General features: G+C 44.8%; 1 protein-coding gene across 1 annotated transcript in view; it reads left to right on the top strand.

Annotated features, from left to right (window-relative positions):
- LOC109303661 overlaps window positions 1-17,334 on the top strand; it is an 82,065-nt gene that overhangs the window by 5,924 nt on the left and 58,807 nt on the right. Inside the window, exons 3-5 of the mRNA XM_019525867.1 lie at window positions 1,284-1,358; window positions 4,865-4,953; window positions 15,197-15,359. Coding sequence (XP_019381412.1) covers window positions 1,284-1,358; window positions 4,865-4,953; window positions 15,197-15,359 — 327 coding nt within the window. The remainder of the gene's footprint in view (window positions 1-1,283; window positions 1,359-4,864; window positions 4,954-15,196; window positions 15,360-17,334) is intronic.

Here is a 17,334-nt window from a genome sequence, read left to right as displayed (position 1 = left end):
TAGGACAGAATGTGAAATAACCACTTTCAAAAATGCTTTCAGGTCACCTCCATGTGATCAGAATGCAAAGCACCTTACCAGAATGAACTTTCTAGTTATAGAAACATAGAATTATAGAACCATAGAAAATTAGGGTTGGAAGGGACCTCAGGAGGTCATCTAGTCCAACCCCCTGCTCAAAGCAGGACCATCCCCAACTAGGTCGTTCCAGCCAGGGCTTTGTTGAGCTGGGCCTTGAAAACCTACCAGTGCTTCACTACCCTCCTAGTGAGAGAGTTTTTTCTAATATTCAACTTAAACCTCTCTTGCTGTAACTTGAGACCATTGCTCCTTGTTCTGTCACCACTGAGAACAGTTTAGCTGCATGCTCTTTGGAACCACCCTTCAAGTAGTTGAAGTAGTCACATCCTTTCCCAGTCTTCCCTTCTGCAGACTAAATAAACTTAGTTCCCTCAGCCTCTCATTGTAAGTCAGGTTTCTTTAAAATACAACCAGCTCTCCTGGACTCCTTTCCCCCTCAGACAGGCCACCCAGGGGATCCTGCCTATCAATTCCCTGAAGATGTCAAAGTCTGCTTTGCTGACATCCAGGATCCATACTCTGCTGCTCTTCTTTCTTCCTTTTGTCTGTCTTTAGTCAAAAATGCTTGTAACAAACCAGAAGTAGAATGAAGGTCCCAGCTAAATCCTTTCAGACCAGTTTAGTTACTGGCAGAATTTTTATTTGCACAGCATAATGCATTCTTATACAGTTGTTTCACTCTTGTGTTTATATGTATAATTTGCATCTTATGAATAATATGGGTGCATCTACACATGACACTGTCACTGTAGCAATGCTTTATGGTGATGTAGTGTCTTACTTGTTAACTGTACCTTGGGCAAGACCTGGGGTGCAGCAGCTACTTTACTGTAGTGATGCGCTCCCCCAGTATAGCATGCCGCTATGGTGAAGTAGCTGCTAAAAATAACTGTGCACTGCATGCACAGCGCAATATGGGCTGTTACTGCACCGTGATTTAGTACTTCCAAAAGGAAGTACTAAATTGTGGCTCAGTAACAATGTCGCCATAGCAACACGTGTAGACGCACCCTATGTACCTTGAAAATGTATTGCAGTATATTCTTGGAATAACTGTAAAACAAAAACTCATAACTCAAATAGTTTATCCATGACTGCTGTAGAAACCTTTATTTCAAGTACATTAAGTGTCCATGGGGACAAGTAAGATACAGTCAACAAAAATGAATAGACTAATGTTTACATTTTCTTTTTTGTTTCAGAAGAAAGATTTTGAAAAGCTTAAGCACCTATTATATACTTGCCCTGAACAAAGAAGCCAGCAAGACCTCAAGCAGGTGGGAGAAAAAGCTCTTTATCTGATAAATAATTACTTCAATCATATGAGAGCGTACTGTAGCTAGCCATTGCATGTATGTAAATATAATTAAAAACAAGAACAGAAAACAATCATGCTAAGTATAGTGTAGAAAAATGATTGATATAGCACCATTTGTTAATATATTCACCTAAAGCTGTAGTTATTGCTTTGGCTTTGAGTATCAAATTTTGAGTGCTTAATCATTATTCTACTGATATTCATTCTCAGATATCAAGCAATCTGCAGCTAGTACTTTCTGCCGTTGTATTAAGGAATAGCAGGTGACAGGTCTACAGTGCAGTTTCACCATGCTAGCAATGTCTCTGGAAATATTTGGCCCATCTGGAGGCATGTGGTTATGCAAAAACACTCTCTTATTAAAAATATGCAGATATATTCAGATAAACATGCTCACTTCCTATTTTAAAAATAATGAATGAGGTTGGATGTTTGTCATCAAACCTAATTCCATGAAATAGTTCTAAGAGGGTTGGGAAATACATGTGCTGTAACTCTTAAAATCTATGCTACTTATGGTAGCCTCACTGTTTCTGTTTGCTTAATCTATTTCCTTTTGATATATTTTTTCTACATGTTTTGTTTGATACAGATTTTTTTTGTTGAATTATTTCTAATAAAGGGAAAAATAGGAAACTACCACACTGATGCACACTCCAGAAAAACATTTTAAAATGAGAGCCAACTGGTAGGAATTTAGGGTGCCTGCACACATGCTGGGAGGCTGCTTTGATGTGCTGTAATTACAGCAGGGGAGCTTTAACTAAAGCTTGTTTGATGAGCTTTAGATAAAGCGCACCCATTGCCATTTTGAAGCGTCTCATTTTGACACATGAAACACTCTAGGTGCTTTAATTAGAGCGGCTCTTAGAGCCGCTCCCTGCCCCCCGGCCCCTAAAGCATATGTAAAAATGCCCTTAGAAATACAGATTCACGTACCTAGGTCTCAGTATATGAATTTACCAGCTGCCAGATTTTACTCTGTGTTAAAGGTGGTAGATTCCCCTTAAGATTAATATTCCTATTTTACTCAATGTACTGATGTTGTATGAACTTGCCAGTCACAGGAAAAGCTTGGTAAATGAAAAACTATATATATTTCTGTTTACCTATATGTATCTCAGTAACAAAAGACCAAAATAATACAGCAGTAATCATTAAATGTATAACAGAGATATAGGATTAATAATCAGTTAAATAGCTACAGAACTGTGGAAACAGTGCTTAGAAACTGTGGGGTGGGTGTCTAAGTTAGACTGTTTCTTTCCAAGAATGTGTTTGTTTAGGCTTTGATCCTACATCAAAGACCGTGTGCAGGATTATAAATTTTCCCTCCTTACAAACAAGGTGGGGCAGGGAGGCATGTGGGGAGGATGATGTGTTTTTGCACTTTGTGTTGGTAACCTTAAATAAATGGGCAGTCTCACATACTAATGTACAAAGGGCGCATCTACACAAGATGCTTAATGCACAGGAGACTAATTCTACTGCATATTAGCATGTCATGGCAAAAGCTGTGCTAATGCACAGTAGAATTAGTCTACTGCGCATTAAGCATCACAAAAAGACCATACTCTGATACTACTGCTCAGTAGTGCTAGTTACTGCGAATGTAATTAGTACCTCAAATTAGAGGTACTAAACTTAATGCGCGGTAACAATGGCACCTTAATGCTCATGTAAAAGCACCCAAAGAAACCTATATTTCCTGTTGTTAACTTGCTACAAAATAAAGAGGCTTTTTAGAGTTCATAGATTTTTCGTTTGTTCCAAAATAAAAAGCTTGTTTGTAAGTGTGAGAGCTTGTTCTGAAGCATTTAACAAATATTGACAGAAGTTTCTGCCTTAAAAGAGGTCTATTATGTGACGCTGCCTCATACTGTATGGAGGTGACCGACGAGATAAAAGTTCTTTCCTCAGAGCACTTCAGATCTTAGTCTTTGCCAGCCACTAATTCTTTACACAGCATGATAAAAGCTCTACCACACAGCCACCAGTGCTGGTACTGCTGTAAGCTGCTAGGGGTCTTGAACTTTCAAGAGCCCCTGCCTCATGTCAAGCTTCCTGGCCCCTTATTGGAGAAACTGGAAGCAGATCTGGGAACCTCTCAGGTCACTGCTCAGATCCTTGCTGGAGCTGGGGAGCCTCTCCTGCTGGCCACAGCCTCTTATAGGGGATCCTGGAGCCCAGCAGGAAGCCTCTCTTGCCAGCTGCACACCACACTGCTGAGGGTTCAGCTGCTGCCTGCAGGTTCCGCTCCTTCAGGTTCTTCTGGGGCAACTGCTCCCATCCCGCTTGCCCAGCTCTTTGCCAGCTCTTTGAAGCTCCTTCCTTGTGGTCCCTTGCTGGTCTCCCCTGAGTCAGCTGCACTGCCCCTTTTATCCCCCTCCAGGTGACCCAAGGGGCCAATCAGGGGACATGGAGAGTGAGTCTCTGGGGCCTGATTGGTGAGGAAAGGGAATCACAAGTCCTCCAATCATCTTTTACCCTTTCAAAACCCCTGGGCTAAATCACTACCAGCTAGCCCGTCACATTTGTATCCAGATTTGTGCATGTGACATCCATGAACTAAACTCTGAGTGACATCCTGTGTCACATTTTGGTCTTACAGCTGTGTAAATCCAGATGAACTCTTTGACTTCTGTGGAGGGATACATGTAAACACAGAGCTACTGAGGGCAAAACTCCTGTCTTTCAGGCTAATTTGAATATTCTTGTCTTTCAGGCTAGTTTGAGAACTCCTTCTGTTTTCTTGATAACTCCTCCTTTCTTTCAGGCTAGTTTGAGAATTTAGTCATATTCTAAAATGAGGCAAAGAAACAAAATTATGATGACAATACAATAATGTAGTTACTAACTCATGGAATATGCAGATATGAGTCCCCACTAAGTTACAGGCAAAATCTTAGAGAAGGAAACTGTGCAAAAAGCATATGCATCTCTTTTGTACTTCAGAGGAATGAGAAGACTCTCTGCCAGGACAAGCTTCATAGTAAAAAGATTGGTTCTGAGTATACATAAACTGAGTTTTGGGGCGATCTGTGGGCATGCTGGTTTCAAGATTTTATTCTTAATGTTCAGAACTGGAGGTGGCACAGAGCTGAGTTGTTTCAGGGGACCGTGGGGTATCTGAAATAGACACAATATTTCCTTGGGACTGCAGGGAGGGTAAGGGAAGTGTGGCTACTGTGACATCCTTCCACAGTGAAAATCATTCCCTCTCCTCTGCTGGTGGATGTGGAAAATGGGGCAGAGGCATGGAATCCAGCAACAGCACTTGTCTTGCACAGAGCTCAAGTACTGCCCTTGTCTAGCCTGGCCACAGAGGCCAAAGAAAAGGTAGCTAGTTCCACTGTTGGGTCTTCAGAAAAGGGTTCAGCATAGTCAGAATCAGGGGATGTTTTAAAATGTCTTTATATGTTCCTAGAACCTTTATTACATTAACATTTCTTGCCTTTTTTCAAGATACAATCATATCTGAAGAAGAACTGCACGTTCCAGTGTTTGCCTATTAAGACACAGCTTCAGCTTTGTCAAGCTGTAGTCTATCAAAAGTAAGTGACAAAAAAGCAAATCATTTTCAAGGAAACTACACTCATTGAATTAAATGTTAATCATGCTTCTAAAACTTGTGACCAATTAAGTTACTGACTAGTAGATACACATGACACTTTTCTGATTATTTGTGATTTGAATGACAGTCTTGTAATGAAGCACATCTGACCATGAGAATAAAATATCCAGTTGGAATCCAATATCTGGAAGGTACAAGTACAGAAGTTTTCTCTCAAAAACAAAAATGAAGACAATGATTTAAATAAAAGTTTTCCAAGGATTAACAGCCTAATGCAGTTAAGTCTCTGTCTCCAGCTCCACTCCCTCCCAGAAGACATCCTTGCTTCTCAATGATTTGGCCATTTTATATTCTGTGAAGAAGTTAGTGCAATTGATAGGTGGGTGCCTTTGCAAAGCCAAGATAAGGGAGTGCAGAATCTGGATCCTTCAATAGGAAGTGTACATGAGACAGTGTCAGTGTGGACTCTGAAATGTCCTGAGATCTGTTTTGTTCTCCTTTCCTCTGCACTCTTGAGCCAATTACTAATCCATTGTGGAAGTGGATTAAGCTAATTCAGAATAAGAATGTTCACACAAGGAGTCTGTCAGAAATATCTATTCCATATAAAATTCACAGCCTTACTTAATCTACTTCAACTTTTCTGTGTAATCAAGGCCCTAGTAAAGAAAAGGAACAGTCTGCCTGAATTGGGAATAGACGACCTGTCTTTGTTTTCACTGGAATTTAATGCCCCTACCAGTTTTAAAAATGCTTCTCTTAACTCTGCTAGCAGTATTCATGAAGAATGACCTACAAATGAAATAAGTCTCAACATATACTGAATCATAGAATCGTAGGTATTTAGGGTTGGAAGGGACCTGTCACAGAGCACTCAGGTACCCTGCACCTGAGAGCAGAAAACAGCTCGGGAGAGACCCCTATTGGCAAGATGGGGGAGGCCCAGCTGCCAGTTGCCAGGGCAGCCAGAGTAACAGGTGCTGGTTGCCAGGACAACTGCTGGGGAGCCAGCTGACAGGAAGGGGCAGGGCCTGGCCCATATAAGCTTAGGCTGGAGGCCAGGAGGGCAGTTCCTTTCTGGCGACCAAAGGAGGAGGAGCTTGGCCAGTGCAGACAGAGGGGACAGCCCTGACTGCATGAGCATCCTCTGAGCGCTGCTGGGGTTGGAGTATTTCCCAGTAGGGATTGAATGTTGTTTGGCCGGACGGGTTAGCTTTACGTTATAGCCCAGGGGCTTTGTGTTTTTGTGTTTGTTGTTTTAACTGGAGGACCGGGTGAGGCTATTAGGGGTTGGAGGAGGCCTCGTAGGGGCTTCACGGTAGCTTGGGGACCCCAGCGCCAGAGAGGGCGCAGCATTTTGGGCTACACTGACCCTAGTCCCGAAAAGGGGAGTGAAGAATCGGAGGCCAGGTAAGGCTGAAGCTGCCTGAGCCCGGAAGGGGGTTCGAGACCCCAAGGAGGAGATTTGGGGCCAGGTACAGCTACAGCCCCCTGAGCCCCAGGGCAGCATGAGAAGCCCTGGAGAGGGGGCAGCAATTGACGAGTGCCAGAGGGGCACAGTTGCGAGAAACAAGCCAGAGCGCCTGTGTGGCACAGGTTACAAGAGGCGAGCTGGAGCACTGGTGAGGTGCAGGCTGTGAGGCGAGTCGAGTGTCAGTGGGGTGCAGGTTGTGAGAGTGGAACAGACCTGAACAACAACGTGAGGTACATCCGCGAGGCTTGGGCTGCGGTGTAAGGGGAGGAAAGGAGCCGCAGATAGTGCCTAGACATTGAGACAGAAAATGGACAGCCTCCTGCTTGATTACTATCCTCTAATTAAGCAAGTAACAACAAGGCATGGCAGGTGAGAAGGCAGGCAGTTGGCCCATAACCGGTGTTGCGGGGTCACTAATGGATGGACCCTGAAGAGGCACATCTGTCACAATGGTGCATTTGCCAGGAATATGGCCGTATGCACCCTAAGATGGTGGTTTGGCCATATGAGGAAACAAGCCATCAATAGAGGGCAACAGGAGTGGATACCAACGCCAGACTCAGAGTCACAACGGCAAGTCAAGTACCGGCTACGTCTAACAATATGAGGCTTACGGGATCAGGCCACAGGACAAAAGACACTGTTAGCCAACACAATCAGGAGCACCCTCCCGCGACCAACCATCTGGGTAGGGATATGTGGCTACGGGATCAGAGTCGACGCTGAGGTGAGAGACGAATCTCCCACACTAACGGTGGACGTGACAGTCGATGGGGAAAAAGGTACAGGCTATGTTGGATTCAGGCTCATTTCAGACTGGTGCAGAGGGACATGGTACCGACAAAAGAAAAGGGAGTAACAGATCGAGTAAAAGTGCAGTGTTGGTGCAGAGACCCCCTTGAAATCGACAGGGTGAGGGCCACCCTACAAGTAGGCAAGAGGACACATCAGATGCTGGTTGGGGTTGCTGAGCACTTACCTTATCCAGTAGTATTGGGCTGTGACTGGTCCGAATTGCTGGAAGAGATAACCAGCGTGAGGCTAGGGGAGAAGGCAGAAGTGTTCACGGGCACAACTGAACAACATCTTGCCGAAGAAAGGGGTGAACAAGAGGTGGACATTGCACACTTATGGGAAGATGAGCATTTCCAGTTGGAGCAGAGTCGGGAGCCAGATTTTCAGTCTGCACTACAAGAACACTTGGCCCAATGAAATGGAGAGGTGTTACGGCTGGAGCTGATAAAGACAACGCTGAGATTCGAGATCAGAATTGACCTCCTGTACCGAGTTGAACAGAGGAAGCCTGAAGGAGGGGAGGTTGTACAATTTCTGGTGCCTCGGCACTGTCAACAAGCTTTATTAAAGGTGGCTCATGAGCTCCCTCTGGAGGGACATTTGGGCAGGGATAAGACTGAGGCCTGTATTCGAGCAAGGTTTTTTGGCCAGGACTGTTGCGGGAAGTGGCAAAGTATTGCGCTTCATGTCCCGTGTGCCAAAAAGTGAATCCAAGACAACCCCTGAAGGCTCCTTTAGTTCCAATGCTTTTGGTGGAGGTTCCCTTTGACCGGGTGGCATTGGACATCGTGGGGCCGCTTCCCTGAAGTAGCACCAGGAACCAGTATATATTAGTTCTACTGGATTATGCCTCAAGGTATCCAGAAGCTGTGCCGATGTGGACCGTGTCCACCCCAAAGGTGGCAAACAAGCTGGTGAAGATATTTTCCCGTGTAGGACTCTCTAAAGAACTGCTGATGGATCAGGGAACGAATTTTACATCACGGATGTTTGAGGGAGTGAGCAAGACTTTAGGAATTAAACACCTGAGGACAGCAGTGTACCACCCCCAAATGGATGGGCTTGTAGAACATTTCAGACACTGAAGCGGATATTAAAGAAGTTCGTGGTCGAGAGACCTCAAGAGTGGGATAAAATGATACCACTGTTTTTGTTTGCGGTAAGGGAGGCACCACAAGCCTCGACTGGGTTTTCACCCTTTGAATTATTATATGGCCGCCGACCAAGAGGGATCCTGGATCTGATTAAAGAAAGCTGGGAAGAACAGCAGAGTAAAGACCAGAACTTGATCCAATATGTAATACACCTGCAGGAACATCTGGAAGCAGCCCGGAGCGCAGTCCTAGGAAATCTCAGGGAGGCGCAACAACATCAAGTGAGATATTACAACCAAGGCGCTCGGACAAGGAAATTTGATGTGGGAGATTGTGTGTTGGTTCTGTTGCTGGACTGGGAGAGTAAGTTGCTTGCTTGGTGGCAGGGACCCTACGAAGTGATATGCCAAGTGGGGCCCGTAGACTACGAGGTGTACCAGACAGATAAACAGAAAAAGAAGCAGCTATACCATGTTAATATGCTAAAGAAGTGGGAGGACCAGGAATGCATGTACCTAGCTGTCTATCCCAGGGGATTAGAGCTGGGACCCTCATTGACCAAGGAAAGTGGACTGGGTGATGTGGAATTGGACCTGTGATTATCAAAAGCACAGAGAAGACAGGCCACTGAGCTAATCAGGGAGTACGGAGACGTATTCTGGGAAACACCTGGGGAAGCTCAGGGTGTGGTGCATCGGATAAGAACTCCTCCGGGCCAGGTGATCCATGAGCACTGGCGATGGATTCCCCAACGACTGTAAAGCCAGATAAAGGCAGACATAGCGATGATGCTGGAGAAGGGTATCTCATGTGAATTCCACAGTGACTGGCGGAGCCCCATCGTGGCAGTACCTAAGCCCGATGGGAAAATTTGTCTCTGTATTGACTTCTGGAAGGTAAATGCAGTAGCTACGTTTGATGCATACCCAATGCCAAGAATAGATGAGCTGATAGAGAACATCGGGCAAGCTCGCTATCCCTCCACCCTAGACCTGACAAAAGGTTACTGGCAGATCCCAGTGGCACCCGAAGATCAAGAAAAGACAGCATTCACCACCCCTTGGGGTCTTTTCCAATTCTGGCGTACACCGTTCGGATTACATGGAGCCGCAGCTACATTTCAACTTCTAATGGATAGAGTTTTGGCTCCCCATGGGGGCTATGCTGCGACTTAAATTGACAATATTATAATCTACACCGCAGGCTGGAAGGAACACCTCACCGCACTGAGAGCAGTAGTGCAAGACTTGAGAAGGGCCGGCTTGACAGTCAATCCAAAGAAATGCACAATAGGGAAAAAGGAAACACAATATCTGGGATTCCTAGTAGGAAGTGGATGGGTGAGACCATTGTTAAGCCAGGTGAAGGCCTTACAGAAGTATCAAGCACCTCACACTAAAAGGCAAGTGAGGGCCTTTTTGGGGTTAGCCAATTATTATAGGAGGTTTGTACCTCAGTTTGCAGAGGTGGTAGAGCCTTTGACAGAGATGATAAAGGTGGAGGCTCCTACCAAGGTGAGTTGGACACCGGCTGCAGAAGAAGCTTTTCGAGCAGTGAAGGACGTGCTATGTTCGCAACCACTACTATATACACCCGACTTTAATAAACCGTTCCAGATGCAGACCGATACCTCAAAAGTAGCTATTGGGGTGGTGTTGGTGCAGAGAGAGGGAGAAGAAGAGCACCCTGTAGCCTACATAAGTAGGAAATTACATCCACCGGAACAAAATTACGCCATGATAGAGAAGGAGTGTTTGGTGATTAAATGGGGTATCGAAACACTCCGGTACTATCTATTAGGACGTCGGTTCACACTGATCACGTGCCCTTATGCTGGCTACAAAATATGAAAACAAACATTGCTAGGGTGATGAGGTGGGCCCTTAGTCTACAGCTATATTGTTCTGAGATAAAACATTGCCCTGGGATCCTGAATACAAATGCCGACTTCTTCTCAAGACAATACAAGGAAGAAGAGGGACCCGGAGAAACAGAAGGATCCCAGACAAAAGAGAAGAAGAGGGGTTGTGTAGCAGGGAAACTTAACCCTGTTACTGGGAGGCAGGATGACCCCTCTAAGTACCAACCTTTCCAGTCAGGCCCAGCCTGTCAGAGGATGGGAGGACGAAGGTCAGCGCCTCATAAAGGAAGGGAAGAAAAGAAAAAGGAAAGGGACATCAGAGAGGCAGGCCCCCCCATGGCTACGATACAGCATTTAACATCTCGGCCGAAGGATACATTGAGTCCGGGGCCCTACAGGCCTAGGTGCACCCTACCAAGGCTGGCTAATGTGGGGGGACTACCAGTGGCGGGTACCTCCCAAGAGATCCGAAATGGTGCGTCCTTGGGGAAAAGGCGAGTATGAGGTGCCTGAAAACCTCCACCTCCTGTATCTGGGTTGTCAGGTGCCAGAAGAAAGGCCCAGAGAGGAGCCCAGACGGAGACAACACCCCGCCAGGATGAAGATCGGCTCAGTGAGTCTGGAGTTAAAGGGGGGGAAGTGTGTCGCAGAACACTCAGGTGCCCTGCGCCTGAGAGCAGAAAACAGCTCAGGAGAGACCCCTACTGGCAAGATGGGGGAGGCCCAGCTGCTAGTTGCCAGGGCAGACAGAATAACAGGTGCTGGTTGCCAGGACAACCGCTGGGGAGCCAGCTGACAGGAAGGGGCAGGGCCTGGCCCATATAAGGCCAGGCAGGAGGCCAGGAGGGCAGTTCCCCTCTGGTGACCAAAGAAGGAGGAGCTCAGCCAGTGCAGACAGAGGGGACAGCTCTGACTGCGTGAGCATCCCCTGGATGCTGCTGGGGTTGGAGTATTTCCCAGTAGGGATTGAATGTTGTTTGGCCGGACGGGTTAGCTTTACGTTATAGCCCAGGGGCTTTGTGTTTTTGTGTTTGTTGTTTTAACTGGAGGACCAGGTGAGGCTATTAGGGGCTGGAGGAGGCCTCATAGGGGCTCCATGGTCGCATTTTGGGCTACACTGACCCCAGTCCCAAAAAAGGGAGTGAAGAATTGGAGGCCAGGTAAGGCTGAAGCTGCCTGAGCCTGGAAGGGGGTTCGAGACCCCAAGGAGGAGATTTGGGGCCAGGTACGGCTATGGCCACCTGAGCCCCATGGCAGCGAGAGAAGCCCCGGAGAGGGGACAGCAATTGACGAGTGCCAGAGGGGCACAGTTGCAAGAGACGAGCCAGAGCACCTGTGTGGCGCAGGTTACAAGCGGCAAGCGGGAGCACCGGTGAGGCGCAGGCTGTGAGGCAAGTCGAGCGTCAGTGGGGTGCAGGTTGTGAGAGTGGAACAGACCTGAACAACGTCAGGTACATCTGCGAGGCTTGGGCTGCGGTGTAAGGGGAGGAAAGGAGCCGCAGATAGTGCCTAGACATTGAGACAGAAAATGGGCAGCCTCCCGCTTGATTACTATCCTCTAATTAAGCAAGTAACAACAAGGCATGGCAGGAAAGAAGGTGGGTGGTTGGCCCATAACCGGTGTTGCGGGGTCACTAATGGATGGACCCCGAAGAGGCACATCTGTCACAGAACCTCAGGAGGTTATCTAGTCCAACCCCCAGCTCAAAGCAGGACCACCTTAACTAGATCATCTCAGGCAAGGCTCTGTCTAGCCAGGTCTTAAAAACCTCCAAGGATGCAGATTCTGCCACCACTTATGGTAATGTGTTCCAGTGCTTTACTACCTTCCTTGTGAGAAAGTTCTTCCTAATATCTAACCTACACTTCCCTTGCTGCAACTTGAGACCATTGCTCCTTGTTCTGTAATCTGCCACCACTGAGAGCATTCTAGCTCCATCCTCTTTGGAACCACACTTCCAGTAGTTGAAGGCTGTTATTAAATCCCTCCTCAGTCTTCTCCCCTCCAAACTAAATAAACCCAGTTCTCTCAGCCTCTCTCCATAAGTTTCCCATCCCCCTAACCATTTTTGTTGTCCTCCACTGGACTCTCTCAAATTTGTCTCCATTCTTTCTGCATTGGGGGGTCCAAAACTGAACACAGTAGTCCAGATGTGGCCACATCAATGCTGAATAGAGGGGAATAATCACTTCCCTTGATCTGCTGGCAACACTTCTACTAATGCAGCTCAGTATGCCATCAGCCTTGGCAACAATGGCACACGATTGGCTCATATTCAGTTTATGGTTCACATTCAGCTTACGGCACACCGTAGGCTTATACTCATTTTATGTAATCTCCAGGTCCTTTTCTGCAGAGCTGCTGCTTAGCCAGTCATTCCCCAGCTGGTGGGATTGTTCTGTCCTAAGTGCAGGACTTTGCACTGGTCCTTATTGAGACTCATGAGATTTCTTTTGATGCAGTCCTCTAATCTGTCGAGGTCTCTCTGAATTCCAGCCCTACCCTGTAGCGTATCCTCTACTCCCTCCAGCTTGGAATCATCCGCAAACTTGCTAAGGGTGCACACCATTCCATCTTCCAGGTTATCGATGAAAATATTGAACAAAACTAGCTGTAGGACTGACCCCTGGGGCACTCCACTTTATATTGGCTGCCAATTAGACATTGAGCCATTGGTTATTAACCCCTGAGCCCAATGCTCCAGCCAGTTTTCTATCCACCTTACAGTCAATTCATCCAACCCATACTTCCTTAACTTGCCTGAGAAAATATTGTGGGAGAGTGTATCAAAAGCCTTGCTAAAATCAAGGTATATCACATCCACCAGTCTCCCCACATCCACAGAGCCAGTCATCATATCATAGAAGGCAATCAGGTTGGTCAGCCATGACTTGTCCTTGATGAATCCATGCTGGCTGTTCCTGATCACCCTCTTCTCCAAGTGCTTAGAAATGGATTCCTTGAGGATCTGCTCCAGGATTTTTCCAGGGACTGAGGTGAGGCTGACCCGTCTGTAGTTCTTTGGATCCTCCTCCTTCCCTTTCTTAAAGATGAGCCCTATATTTCCTTTTTCCAATTGTCTAGGACCTCTTCTGGTCTCCCTGAGTTTTCAAAGATGATGGCCAGTGGCTCTGTAATCACATTGACCAATTCCCTCAACACTCTTAGGTGCATGCTGTGCAGCCCCATGGACTTTTACACATCCAGCTTTTCTAAATAGTCCCTAACCTGTTCTTTTGCCACTGTTGCCTGTTTACCTTCTCCCCAAAGCATGCTGCCAGTGCAGCAGTCTGGGAGCTGACCTTGCCTGTGATGACTGAGGTGAAAAAGGCATTGAGTACTTCAGTCTTTTCCTCATCATCTGTCACTAGGTTGCCTCCCCCATTTAGTTAAAGGACTTACACTTTCCCTGATCTTCCTTTTGATGCTGACATATTTGTTACCCTACATATCCTTTGCTAGCTGCAACTCCAATTGCTCTTTGGCCTTCCTGATTTCATCCCTACCCAAGCAATACTCTTATATTCCTCTCTAGTTGTTTGTCTAAGTTTCCACTTATTGTATGCTTCCTTTTTGTGTGTTAGCTCACTGCTAAGCCCCAATGAGCTCCCTGTTAAGCCAAGCTGGTTTTCCACCATATTTACTAATCTTTCTGCACATTGGGTTTATTTCTTCCTGTGCCCTCAGTAAGGTTTCTTTAAAGTACAACCAGGTCTCCTGGACTCCTTTCCCCCCATCAGACCAGCATCCCAGGGGACCCTTCCCATCAGTTTCCTGAGTGAGTCAGAGTCTGTTTTACTGAAGTCCAGGGTCTATACTCTGCTGTTCTCCATTCTTCCTTTCCTCAGGATCCTGAACTCAGTCATCTCATGGTCACTGCTGCCCAAGTTGCCATCCACTACTACATTTCCCACCAATTCTTCCCTGTTTGTGAGCAGCAGGTCAAGAAGAACACGACCCCTAAGTTGGCCTCTCCAACCCTAGCTCCAGGGAGTTGTCTCCAATACTCTCCAAAACCTTCCTGGATTGCCTGTGCACTGCTGTATTGGTCTCCCTGCAGATGTCAGGGTGATTGAAATCCCCCATGAGAACCAGGGCCTGTGATCAGGAAACCTGTACTGTTTGAGGAAAGCCTCATCCACCTCATCCCCTGGTCTGATAGACATTATATATATTGTATAGTAGACATTAACCACAACATCACCCTTGTTGCTATCTCCTCTGACTCGAACCTAGAGACTTTCAACAGGCCTATCTCCGGTTTCATACTGGAGCTCTGAGCAATCACACAGCTCTCTTACATGAAGAGTAACTCCTCCTTCTCTTCTCCATTCCCTGTCCTTCCTGAACAGTTTATACCCATCCAAAACAGTGCTCCAGTCATGCGAGCTGTACCACCAAGTCTCTGTTTTTCTAGTCACATCATAGTTTTGTGACTGTGCAAAGACTTCCAATTCTCCCTGTTTGTTTCCCAGGCTCTGTGCAGTCGTGTACTGATATGACCTGAGGTAATTATTTGCAACTACTCTCACAGCTCCTGTAAAGGTCAATCAGGAGATCTTGCAGATCAGTATTTTGGTATCCAGGGCTCAAGACTTTCAGAATGCTGCGTGTTCTGTTTATATGCAAAATATGTGCATATTTAAATAATCATTTGCATAAGTATTTAATGATTTGTGGTAGAAGTACAGGAAATGTGCATGCAAGGAACCTGTGATGATTTGCACACTACTGTTAATTACATGATCCTGATAATTGCATGTTCAGATTAGGTTTATATTTCAGTTTCTGTGATATAGTGTTCTGATGCTGATATAAAACCATATGTGCCTGTTGTTGAAAGTAGGTCAATTATTTATGGACTCATTTTCTTTCATTCAAGGAGAATATGTTCTGATGTCTGTATACTGCTGTTTACATTTTAAATACTGTAGTAATTGTGCATTGCTGATATTGCATCAGGTTTAGCTTTATTACATTGTTGATTTTTCTCTTTAGGTATGAAGCTGGAACAATAATTATAAGGCAAAGACATGTACCAAATGAATGTTATTTAGTACTGTCTGGAAAATTAGAAGTCCTATCAGGTGATGCAAATTTGAAAGCCCAAACTTTCACCTCTGAAATGTTGTATGAAGCTGAAGAAGGAGATTTCATAGGGGTAAATATGTTAATTTAAAATATTTGGAAAGAAAATATACTTTAAAAATATTTAGGGGATATATTTTCAAAAGCACAAAAAGGAGGTCAATAAAGGTTGGATATCCAATTACCTTAGCTTATTAAGTGTTAATATTACTTACAAAGTTGAAATTCTGGTTGCATTTTTTTTTACTTATGGTGAATGTCAGAAACTTTTGTTTAGTTTTTGTGATATCATATTAGAAAACGGAATAATTTATGGTGTGGTTCTACTTCATGTGGAGTGGAGCCTGCAGGTGTCTATAAAGTCATCCCCTGTCCAAAACTTGTGGAAGTTTACTCCACGAGTCCTTTGATATGCAGAGGAAGAAAGAGCAAGTTGGGGCAGACATGGAACATGGACACAGATAAGGAGATAGGAAAGCATACTAGTGCTCCAGGACAGAGAAAGAATGTAACTTTCCACAAGTCCACATCATAGTAGGAAGTTGATGAAGCAATCACTTTTAGTAGGAGCCTTGTTACTATACTTCATTGGTGCTTGGTGGCCACTGGGAAGCACTAGAAACAGCCAGTAAAAACAACTGGAAGAAATTCCACATAGATGAGCTTCTTGTTAGCTACTTTCTGTAGAAGGAGACAGTCAGGCCATACATCTGATAGACACAGTCAGCAGTGTATCAACATGCTGCTAAGAGGGAATATCTGTCTCATACTCTATGGGGCACATCTACACGTCGCTGTATGGCAACATTGATAGTGCTGTACTTTACTACTTCCTTTTGGAAGTATTAAAGCATAGCACAGTATGGGAGGTTACATGCACAGGGCACAGTTAGATTTTGTTGTGATGTCACTGTAGCGATGCACTATACTGGCAGGCGGGGAGTGTGCCATGATGGCAACATAGCTTCTGATTACATGTAGACGCACATGATTGCTACATTGCCATAGCATGCCATGTTGTTACATCTCTGTAGGGCAATGTGCCATATGCCTAACAAGATTAAAAGAAAACAAACACATTTGATTAAATGCATTTCCATTTTGTAGATTATATAATACAATGTTGGTAACACTTTTGACTTTGTACCCTGAAAGTATTTTGGCTGAATTCTTCCCTGAGGTGCTGCTCATATAGAAGGCATCATTTGATTATTTGAACTGAATGCCCATTTAGATGGTATTTTACATTAAAAAATCATTGATTTTTATGTACTCACAATAATTATCTTTCCAAAATTTCCTCTGGTGTTTCTCCAGTTTTTAAACATGAGTATTTTTATGATCAAGTACTAAATAATTGCAGTAACTGGAGTTACTGAGCAGCAGCGCTGGCAAATGCCTTTTTTTGTGACACCTACTGTTCACTAACCTAATAATATTGTGCATTTGCATATTAGCACTGTCCATGTATTATTAAGCTACTGAGCAGTTAGCATCTTGGGTAGACATGCCCACTGAGTACTTTTCAGGATTTCCCACTGTACTGTTACAACTGAGTTGAACAGTCCTCTATGTACTGGTTTACTACAAAGTAAATCATAAAGAAGACTGAACGATTCTTTTTATAATTGTTTTTCCTCTGCAGGAAATCTGCCTTTTGACTAATACAAACCGTATTACTTCAGTCATATGTAAATCTGAAGTGGAGCTTCTAGTGATAAGCAAAGAGGTACAAAAAAACCACTGGAGGAATAAGCATTTTTAAAGACTGTTTAATGGGAAAATAAATTAATGCATTTCACAATTTTGAAAAAAAATGGTCAGTTTAGCATTATTCTTTAGACAATTAATGTAAAGTTTGGGGGTTTAAATTAACTTAGAAATTAAGTTGCAAAAATTATCTGCCAAGACTGAATTTTAAGTGCATCATCAAAGTGTTGGTTAAGAAATGTTGTCATTATATGTTAAAAATGGGGCAGCTATAGTGTCCCAATTGCCAAAGTACTTCAGCAAAGACAAAAATCATGCCAATTATATCTCAGAAAAAA

Source organism: Gavialis gangeticus, unplaced genomic scaffold (assembly GCF_001723915.1).
Source record: "Gavialis gangeticus isolate Ggan-Ray unplaced genomic scaffold, GavGan_comp1, whole genome shotgun sequence".
Taxonomy (NCBI): domain Eukaryota; kingdom Metazoa; phylum Chordata; order Crocodylia; family Gavialidae; genus Gavialis; species Gavialis gangeticus.
The sequence above is the reverse complement of the archived record's forward strand: the minus strand, read 5'-3'. Positions and strand labels throughout refer to the sequence as shown.